Source organism: Leptopilina heterotoma, unplaced genomic scaffold, assembly GCF_015476425.1.
Source record: "Leptopilina heterotoma isolate Lh14 unplaced genomic scaffold, ASM1547642v1 Lhet_168, whole genome shotgun sequence".
NCBI lineage: Eukaryota > Metazoa > Arthropoda > Insecta > Hymenoptera > Figitidae > Leptopilina > Leptopilina heterotoma.
In genome coordinates this window covers 909,626-921,053 of record NW_025110884.1, presented here as the reverse complement: position 1 = coordinate 921,053, position 11,428 = coordinate 909,626, and the positions used below count along the sequence as shown (strand labels likewise).

At 20.6% G+C, this 11,428-nt stretch overlaps 1 protein-coding gene across 1 annotated transcript; it reads right to left on the bottom strand.

Annotated features, from left to right (window-relative positions):
- Positions 1 to 7,250: 7,250 nt before the first annotated feature.
- LOC122499460 (EF-hand calcium-binding domain-containing protein 1-like) lies at positions 7,251 to 10,902 on the bottom strand. The gene is made up of 5 exons (XM_043607835.1): positions 10,776 to 10,902; positions 8,505 to 8,665; positions 8,318 to 8,398; positions 7,729 to 7,839; positions 7,251 to 7,436 (listed from the first exon to the last, which is right to left on the bottom strand). The coding sequence occupies exons 1-5, from the start codon at positions 10,900 to 10,902 to the stop codon at positions 7,251 to 7,253; spliced, it is 666 nt and encodes a 221-aa protein (XP_043463770.1).
- Between the last annotated feature and the right edge of the window lie 526 nt (positions 10,903 to 11,428).

The following is an 11,428-nucleotide window of genomic DNA, read 5'->3' as shown; positions in this document are numbered from 1 at the left end:
TTTTTATCAAAAATGAGAAGGTTTTGTTTTGAAAATAATTGAATTCCCAAAAAGCATTTTATAATTTGAGAAAATAATTGAATTTTTGCGAACGATTTTATTAGAATTTTTTTAAATAATTGAATTTCTGAGAATAAATTTATTATATTTAAAAATAATTGTATTCTTGTGATGAATATTGTTATTTATCAAAATAATTCAATTTTGCAAAGAATTTTATTAAAATGCCTCAAAATAATTGAATTTTTGGGAATAATTTGGTTATTTATCGGTATGATTCAATTCTTTTGAAGAATTATTTATGTAAATAATTGAATTCTCGGGAAGAATTTTATTAAAATCTAAAAGAATAATTAAATTATTTCAAAAAAAGTAATTAAAATTGTATTTAATTTTAAAATAATTGATTTCTTTCGAACAATTTTATTAAAATATTTGAAAATAATTGAATTCCTGTGAAAAATTCTAATATTTTTGTAAATAATTGAATTCTAACAAAGAATTAAAAAAAAAAATTTTTAACTATCTAATTGATTTTTTCGAGTAATTGAAATCAGATTTTTAAGAATAATTACATTTTTTGAGCAATATTCCTGTAAAATTGTATGAAAAAGAATTGAATTCCTACGAAGATTTTTAGACAAATTTTTTTAAATAATTGAATTCTATTTGTAAATTTTATAAAAATAGTAGATATTAAAAATCATTGAATTGCGAAAAGTTTTTAAAAATAATGAAATTTCACAAAGAATTCTATTAAAATTTTTGACAATAATTGAATATCTGTGTGGTACTTTATTAAATTTTTACATTTTTATCAAAAATGAGAAGAATTTGTTTTGAAAATAATTGAATTCTTGCGAACAATTTTATTAGAATTTTTTTAAATAATTGAATTTCTGAGAAGAAATTTATTACTTTTAAAAATAATTGTATTCTTGTGATGAATATTGTTATTTATCAAAATAATTGAATTTTCGGGAATAACTTTTTTATTTATCGTCATAATTGAATTCTTTTGAAGAATTATTTATATAAATAATTGAATTATCCAGAAAAATTTAATTAAAATGTAAAAGAATAATTGAATTATTTTAAAAAAATTTAATTAAAATTCTATTTAAAATAATTGAATCTGTAAAAATTCTAATATTTTTGTAAATAATTGAATTCTTCCAAAGAATTTTGAAAAAATATTTTTTTAAACAATTGATTTTTTCGAGGAATTGAAATTAAATTTTTAAGAATAATTACATTTTTAGAGCAATTCCCGTAAAATTGTATTAAAAATAATTGAAATCCTGCGATGAATTTTATAATTTATGAAAATAATAGAATATAGTTGCTAAGAATTTTATTAAAATTTTCAAAAATAATTGAACCCCTCAGAAGAATATATTAAATATTATGAAAATTTTATTTTAAATACTCGAATTCTTGCGGAAAACTTTATTAGTGAAAATAATTGAATTTTTCGATGAGTTTTATTATTTATGAAAATAATTGAATTCTTGCTTAGAATTTTATCAAATAATTTTTTTTCAAAAATTGAATTTCCATGAAAAATGTTATTATTAGTGAAAGTTATTGGATTATTTTAAAGAATTGTATAATATTTTTTTTAAATAAATGATTTTTTTGAAAATCCTATTCTAAATTAATTGAATTCCTGTAGAAATTTTATTATTTATGAAAATAATTGAATTTTATCAATTGTTTTTTACATAATTCAATTCTTTTGCGAAATTTTATTAAAATACTATAGATATTGAAATTAATTGAAATTTGAATATTTTTTGAAAATAATTGAAATTTGGATTTTTTTTTTTTGAAAATAATTGAATCTTTTTAAAGAATTTGATTTGATAATTTTTGAGAATAGTAAAAAAAGTAGAAAATAGTAAATTTTAGTAGATGAGTACGAAGCCTGAATTTATCTTTGTTATTAATTACCGCTAAGTGATAAATTCAAATTTTTAACTATTTATTATTTATTATTTGTTTCTATCGCAAAGTCCATCAAAATTGTAGCAAAAATTTATATGAGGAAATTAACAAACAAAACAATAAGGAAGTATAAAATAATCTGTTATTAACACTTGGGAAAAAAATTTTTCCACCAAAAAAATAATATTTACAGTTGACAAAAAAAACATATATTCTCAAACGAAAGAGGAAATATTGACAACCAAAAAAAAAATAATATAATGATAATTGAAGAATATGCGAATTGTATATCGACAATAATTTTTGTTGATCGTCCAATAGGCCTGATAAGGTGAATTTCATCGAAATCTGTTTTCTCAGCTGTTATTATATACTCCCGCTGCATTACTATATCCTTTTTCGAACATCTTTTCATGTGAACCACGGTCGGCTACCCACAAAAGGAACTGGCAAAGTTATTATACTCTTTACACAATATCCTTCTCTACCTCAAGAAAAAAAGGACTTTATACTTTATATATATATATATATATATACGACTACTGTACTCAGTACAACACACGCGTCTTTGTCATCGAAACAAGATGATTTTCTCCTAGTATATAGATTTTCGATTCCAGCCACGAAAAAAAGGATGAGGAAAAAAAATCTTGTCTTAATTTGTTGTTATAGCTGCTTTTCAAAATGTGGATCGATTATCATCTACACAGAGCTAACGGGTTCTCTTTTTTTCTCTTTCATCAAACATTCATTATGTTTTCAGTAACACGTTAAAGAGACTCTCTCCTTAAGAATATTCTTCTTTCCACCCCAGTGATGATGACGATGATGATTTATTTTTATAAGAAACTGTTTACTTTTTGTCAACCTCACTCAAAGGCGCACATTTGGAAATAAATCCGAATGTATATATCTGAATGTCAAAATAGAAAATAAGAGTTTAATTTTACAATTAAAAAACAATTTGAAAAATACTATTTTATTTGTTGCATAAAAACAATAATTACGGACAGCAGAAAAAATGGTACTAATATATAAAGTAAATTTAAAAATAAAATCATAAATATTAAAAAAATATAAATAGTAATAATTATTATTATTATTAATAGTATTATATTTATTTATTTATTTATTTATGAAAATATCCCGCAGTCCAATTGGACTATTACCTATATATGGTAATAGTAATAGTTGTAGTAAAAAAGAAAATATTTCATGGAAGAATTAAATTCATACTTTTTTAAGGGAATAAGGACTATTTGATGTGTCCGATGGTGAAACGATTAGGAAGGTATTATGACGGTCCATTAGCGATTGCTTGCGAAGGAATCCGAGTCGATCTCGGTGAATCGTAAATATCGATGGATAGGTAATCTTGAGAGTTTACTGAAGCATCGTCATCGACCTCTCTTCGCTCGATGTTTTCTGTATGATTTAAGACTTATTGGCGCGAAAAACATCACTAAACGTATAGTACACATTATATACACGCCTACAGGGAATGGCCCTTCAAAACTGTTTAGCTTCATCCCTTAAGAGACACCTTTCAAATCACTTTCAAAAAAAGAAGAAAAAAAAAGTAAAACATTTTACCCGAAAGAGCGGACGACGTCCATGTCAATTTCTCAATTTTTTAAAAAATATTTCTCCACTAGTTTCTAAGTGAAAAAATAAAAAAAAAATTTATTAACTATTCTTTAGGTTTAAATAAGAAAAAGTAGATTCCTCAAATTTTTATTTACTGTTCTTTATTTTTGAATATATATAGTATAATATAATAAGTCGTTGAATTTGAAATTATTGAAAATCTTAATTCCTATAGAAGAGTTATCTTTATATTTATTCAAAAAAGTTGTTTTCGAATAATTTTACAACAAAAGAAATTCGTCAATAAATGTAAAGGAACATTTTTTTTGAGTATCTAAACATTTTTAGAGTGAATCAGAATATTGTTTTATTCACATTTTTGGTATCAATTCGTTCCAATTTGATACTATTAAGTTAACAGTGTTAATTTATTAATTAATTTTCATTTCACGTTACAAATTATAACACAAAAATTCGTAAAATTCATCATACACAAAAAAAGAAAACAAAAGAAGAAGAAAAATAAAGTTTGTTTGTATAGAGAAACAGGAAATATGAAAGTTTTTGCTTTAAGAGTAGTTTTATATAATACAGATGTATATATATAGAGCAGGTACAGGAGTTTCTTTGAAGTGAAGAAGTGAAGTATATAAGAAACTCAAAGAAATAAAATTCCCTCGGAGAAAATTCTTCAAGTGGAAGCAGGAAACACGAGTTCACATTGTAGAATATCTACTGTAATTTTAGGATTTTCAAAAGTAGAAGACGGAAAAGACGAGTGGTCGTCGCGTATCACATTCATAAAATATATCACGTGACTTTGCCATTATATATATAGCTATATATATACAATACTGCCACACTATCTTCTATATCGGAACTGCTTGCACAATCTCTCGCGTGTGGAATACTCAATGGAGCGAGCAATTTTTGCGCAGATATATATCTACTTTTTTTTTTGCTGAGAACAGCATGAGGTTACCTCCCTACCTCCCTCGTTTTGAACCAGTGCAAAATCGCGCATCTTTTGTGCGAATAATAAAATTGAAAACTGATCCTTGTGAAATTGTGTTTGTCACAATAAACGGCATATTTAATATCGTTCGAATGCAAGTATACGGACCAATTAGTGACAAAAATATAAATATAAATAATTTTTTATATTAATAAAACAATATAAATAAACAATAAGAGAACATTTTACTTAACAGTATAAATTAAATTTATCTTCTTTAAATCGATTATCTATATTAATTTTTATATTTTTAATAATTTTGGAAAAAGTTCTTTGACAATTTACAAATCTATTTCTTTCTTTTAATATTCAATTATTATCTACAATTTTTACTGAAATTTATTTTTAAAAAACAATTTCTATTAAAAAATTCTATTAGAATTCAATTATTTATATACAAAAATAATTAAACCACAAAATTTTCATAAATTTTTTAAAAATAAATGAAAACTTCAAATAATAATAATAATATCTAAAATTTTAACTCAAATTCATGTTTCAATCATTTTTTATTAGAAAATTCTACGAGAATTTAATTATGAAACAGCAAAACAAAATTATTTTTCAAATTCAATTATTTAAATACAAAAAAAAACAATTTATTGAATAATTGCACGTTTCTTAAAATTCAATTCCCATGAAAAATTGTACCCACAAATTTTTAATTAATTCAATACTATCGACGAATTTTAATAAAAATTTTACAAATTATTACATATTTTTCGAGAAATTCGATTAGAATTGCATTGCAGGAAATAATTTCAATTATTCGTAAATTTTCCAATCAAATATATATATTAGAAAATAAAAACTTCAAATAATTTTTTTAAAAAATCCAATTAAACTTTCTCAAAAAAATTAATTCCACAGAATTATTAGTTAAAGATATGAAAAATTCAAATTTTTAAAAATTTTAATCTGAATCGTTTTAAAAATTCAAATATTTTTAAAAAATTCACGCTCTAATGCTTTAAATATTCAATTATAATCTGAAATTGTAACTGAAATTCATGTTTCAATCATTTTTTATTAGGAAATTCTACGAGAATTTAATTATTAAAGAAACAAAACAAAATTATTTTTCAGATTCAATTATTTAAATATTCAAAAATGAATAATTTATAGAATAATTCAATACTTCTTAAAATTAAATTTTCATAAAGAATTTTACCAAAAAATTATTAAATAATTGAATTCTTTCGACGAATTTTAATAAAATTTTTTAGAATAAAATTATTATTTTTTATGAAAATAATGGAATTATTGCCAAGAAATTTATAAAAAAGTTGTAACTAATTGAATTCTTATAAAATTTTTATTATTTATCCAAATAATTAAATATTTGCGTAGAATGTTATTAAAAGTTTGTTTAAATAATTAAAATCTTTTGGAAAATTTTATTAAAATCGTAGATATTAAAAATTATTGAATTGAAGAAAATTTTTAAAAATAATTGAATTTCGGACAAGAATATTTTATTATTCATAAAGATAATTGAAATTTTAACTAGAATTTTTAAAAATTTTTGAACATAATTGAATTTGTGCGAAAAAATTTATTACTTTTGGAATAATTGAATTCTTTTGACGAATTTTAATAAAATTTTTAGGAATAATGATATTTTTTTAAGAATTCGATTAAAATATTGTATTAAAAATAATTGTAATTCTGCAATGAGTTTTATTTATTCCTAAAAAGAATTTTATTATTTTCGAAAATAATAATTGAATCCCTGTGAAATTTTTATTACTTTATGAAAATAATTAAAGATTTGTGTAGGATTTTATTTAATTTTTTATAAATAATTGAATTCTTTTGGAAAAATTTATTAAAAATCATTGAATTGAGGAAATTTTTTGAAAATAATTGAAATTTTGTCTAGAATTTAATAAAAAATTTTTAAAATAATTGAATTTCGGACAAGAATTTTATAATTCATAAAGATAATTGAAATTTTAACTAGAATTTTTTAAAATTTTTGAACATAATTGAATTTGTGCGAAAAATTTTATTACTTTTGAAAATAATTGAATGTCTGCAATAATTTTGTAATTTCTCTGAAATTCTCCAAATTATATCGTACAATTAAAAATTGCATGTTTCTTAAAATTGAATTCTCGCATAAAGAATTTTATTAACAAATTTTTGGAACAATTGAATTCTTTTGACGAATTTTAATAAAATTTTTAGAAATAATTATATTTTTTGAAGAATTCGATTAAAATTGCATTAAAAATAATTGAAAATTCTACGATAAGTTTTAATTATTCCTAAAAAGAATTTTATTATTTTCGAAAATATTTGAATTCCTGTGAAATTTTTATTATTTTATGAAAATAATTAAAGATTTGTGTAGGATTTTATTAAATTTTTTATAAATAATTTAATTCTTTAAAAAGATTTTATTAAAATAGTAGATATTCAAAATCATTAAATTGAAGAAAATTTTTGAAAATAATTGAAATTTTGTCTACAATTTAATTAAAATTTTTGAAAATAATTGAATTTTGGAAAAGAATTTTATTATTTATAAAAATAATTGAAATTCTGAAGAGGATTTTTTTTTAATTTTTAAACATAAAAAAATAAGTTTTTAAGTTTTTTAGTACGAAAATTCAAGACTTTATTTTTCATGAACACAAATTTTAATTAACAAACATTTATAATGAATAGAATCGTAAAAAAAAATTTAAATCCAATTCTAAAATCGATGTTTCCTGTGGCTGAAAGTAGTTAAAAATGCATGTTGAGCTTGACGTGATGGGAATATTGGTCCCATGCATTCTAAAAAGAGTACATTTTTCTTGACAATTTCTGTAAACTCCATTTGTGAGACCCTTCCGTTACGATCGACATCCAATTTTTTTAGCATCATGTCTAACAGGTCCTGAATAGAGATAACATACATTCATTTTTTTTTCTCTCTTGAACAAAATTGACGGGTATATGGCAAAAAAAAAAAAAAAAAAAAAAAAAAGTACTGACGGGTATAGAGGAAAAAAATATTTCCAACTGAGTATTATAACACTCAGGAAGAAAGATTGAAAAGATTTTGCGCCTCACGTAAAACGAGTGCGGATGGTGCGATTTTAAGAAATGAGAGATTATTTAAACCTTAAGTACTCTTTAAGATCCCCTCATTATATTTTCAATTACTTGAAATGATTGTGCATCAATACCTTGACCATCTCGTCTGGATCCTCATCAGGTTTGGGCATTATCAGACATCCTCTCATCATTGGAAATATTTGCTCTTTCTTTAAGCTATCCGTTTTCATTAAGTCATAAACCTGTCGATAATGAAAGAATCAATTTTTTTTCTTGGTTTTATTTTGTTCATGTAGAAGCTACTCTTTTTTTTGTAAGTTTTGTATTTTAATTACTATTTATATTTAATCATAATTATTACAATTCAATAGCCAAGTAAATAAATAATAAAAATAATAAATATTTGCTGTTTGTTGAAACTGTGTTTTAAATTATTTTGTACTAAATTTAATCCTTTTTATTACAAAATAATAATATAAACAATTTAATGAAAATTAAACTACACTACAATAATAAATAATATAAAATCATAATTTTTTAGCGTCAAGAAATAAAAATTCAAAAAAAAAAAAATAATTTAGTTAATTAAATGAGTACCATTAAAAAAATACAATTTTATTTATCTTACACTTATTTAACAATTATTTAAATATTTTATAACATCAATTAAAAAAAAAATTATTTAATTTAAATTCTAATCGAAAAAAGCAAATGATCTACTTTATAGGCAAATTCAATTCTTTCGTCGAGTGAGCCTTTCAACATGATGGAAAAGCCTTCAATCCATTGATCGACAGTTAGCTATGTAGAATTCAGAAAAGAACGTATTTTTTTGATTATTTTTTTTTTCGTTTTTTAGATTAAATTTCAGTATTTGATGTGATATTTATTTTTCAAAGTAAATTACTGATGATAAATCCTTTTTATCGATAGCTGAAAACACTCTATCGACTAATAGGTGTGGTAAATTTTCCGTATAATCTAATCCTGAATGAAGAATGTCTCTAAAAGGAATTCGAGATATAGGTCCCATTTTGCGGTTAATTTTTTGTTTTATGAGGGCTAGTGCTATAAAAAAATATATATATTTATTCGCCTCTGTACGATCATTTTTAATTATCGCCTTATAAGAGAGAGAAAGAATAAGGATATCAACTTGAGTGTTTAATTGTCCATTAACACGGATAAAATTCAAATTATGATAAAATGTAAAACTATCTTTAGATTAGCTGTTAATTTTTGTGCCAATAAAAAGGGTTATAAAATATTCTTTTTTTATTTGGCGATTTTTAAAAATGTTTCATATTATATTGCAGTAAGATATCGTTTGCACGTGCGACAATCGATAATAAATTTATTTTTTTCTCGAAAATTGTAATAATAAAACATTCCTTTTTAATAATTTTTATTTTTATTATTTATATCAATTAATAATGATTAATTATCAATTAATAATTATTACTTATCAATTAATAATTATTACTTATCAATTAATAATTATTACTAATCAATTAATAATTATTACTAATCAATTAATAATTATTACTAATCAACCATTAATTATTAATTTTTTTTGAACTATTATTTACAAATTAATAATTATTAATTATCAACCATTAATTATTAATTTGTTTTGAACTATTAATTATCAATTATTAAATATTAATTATCAACCATTAATTATTAATATTAAACTCTTAATTATCAACTGTTAGTTATTAAAATTATTTTCAAAACAATTTTAATTGAATTTTTCGGATGAATTCAAATATTTTAAAATATTTCCATAAATTTCAATTATTTCCTAAACTTTTAATAAATTCTTCGAAACAATTCAACTATTTTGATAAATTCTAAAATTCTTTGCAGATATTAAATTAATTTTAATCAAATTTAAATAAAATTACACGAAAGAATTTAATTATTTTCAAAAATTTCCATAAAATTTAATTTCAACAAAAATTTAAAATTCTCTAAAAATAATTGAATTATTCTTAAAATATTTTTAAAAAATTCTATATAAAAATTAAATTACTTTCAATGGAATTTTTAAATATATTAGTCAAAAAAATTGAAAGAAATCAATTATTTTCAAAAAATAATAAAATTGTTGTGATGAATTCAATTATTTTGAATATACTTAATTTTAATAAAATTCTTTAAGGAAATTCAATTATTTTCAAAACAACTGTAATTGAATTTTTTTGAAAAAATTGCATTATTTTGAAATATTTCTATAAAATTCTTTATAACAATTTAATTATTTCTTAAAATTTTAATAGATTCTTCGAAACATTTCAATTATTTTTATGATTTGTAAAATTCTTTGCAATAATTCAATTACTTTTATAAATAGTAAAATCCTTTGCAGAAATACAATTCTTTTCAAAATAATTTTAATAGAATTCCTGGAAAAAATTTAAATTTGCAAATATTTACATAAAATTAATTTATTTTCTAAAATTCCAATAAATTCTTTAGAACAATTCAATTATTTTTAAATAAATAGTAAAATTCTTTGCGAGAATTCAATTATTTTCAATACATTTTTAATAAAATTCTTCTTCATAAAATTCAATTGCTTTCAAAATTTTCAATTAAAATTATTAAAGAAACTCCATTAGTTTAAAAGAAATTCAAAGAAATTCTTCAAAAGAATTTAATTAGGATTTTTAAAAATTTTAATAAAATTCTTCGCGAGAATTTACTTATTTTTCTAAATAATAAAATTCTTTGAAGGAATTCTAATATTATCAAATTTTTTGATAAAATTCTTTGCCAATTTTTAAATATCAGTAAGTAATTATTAATTGTAAATTTTCAATGATTAATTATTAATTATTAATTGACAATTATGCATAAAATTATTTTTAAATACCAATTAATAATTATGAATATTCAATTATTAATTGACAATTATTCATTAAAAATTTTTTGCATACAAATAACAAATTATTAATTATTATTAAATATCAAATATTAACTATCAATTATCTGTTATTAATTTTTAATTATCATTAATTAATTATAAATTGTCTCCTAATAATTAATAATTAGTTAATATCAATTGTTAGAGTATTAATTTATTTTAAAAGTAATTTTGTAATTTACTAATAATTAGTAATTAATTTTAAAAAAATTAACATAATATTCAGATAAATAAGTGTGAAGAAATAACCTTCGACTTCTTGATAATCAAAATTCGTCGATTTTGCCAATTTTTTCAATACTTTAGCATTTTTTCTTCTATAAACAATTTCCTTTAAGGTATTATTTAATTCATCGATGGGGGGTTCCTTCGGCATATTTAAAATTTTTTTCTTATTTTTAACGAAACGTAAAAATATACTTAAAATTTATAATTTTTATTTTGTCAAAAAGGTTAATTATTTCGTTAAAACAAAAAACAGTTGAAAATTAATTTATTCGAGTAAAATTTGACAAAACTAATCATAATTATAATTAATTATGATCAGAATTAGAATTCTAAATTTAATACCTGTGGGAAGATTTTCTCTTTAATTATAATTAATCAATTCATTCATTAATTAATATTTATATTAATATTTGAATATTATAGTAGAAAAAAATTAAAATACTAATATTCTTACCAGTAATTTATTTTTGATTGACTTACAAAAATTTCTGTAAAGTTTCTATTCAATTTATTTATTTATATTTATTTACAGTATTTCTCTGTTTTCCTACTCAAAATGTTTGTTAATTTTCTTTTTCCATTCGTATTTAAATTTTCAATAATCCTTTATAATGTCTCAATTTAATGGATGATTCTCTTCTCTCTCTCTCTCTCTCTCTCTCTCTCTCTCTCTC

Bases quoted from the DNA above. Each gene is read 5' to 3' on its own strand.
- LOC122499460 (XM_043607835.1), bottom strand. From the start codon at position 10,902: ATGCCGAAGGAACCCCCCATCGATGAATTAAATAATACCTTAAAGGAA. The intron at 8,399-8,504 runs GTAATTTACTTT...AATTCTACATAG, and splicing joins ATAAAAAGGATTTATCATCA to CTAACTGTCGATCAATGGAT. The intron at 7,437-7,728 runs GTATTGATGCAC...ATCTCTATTCAG, and splicing joins ATCCAGACGAGATGGTCAAG to GACCTGTTAGACATGATGCT.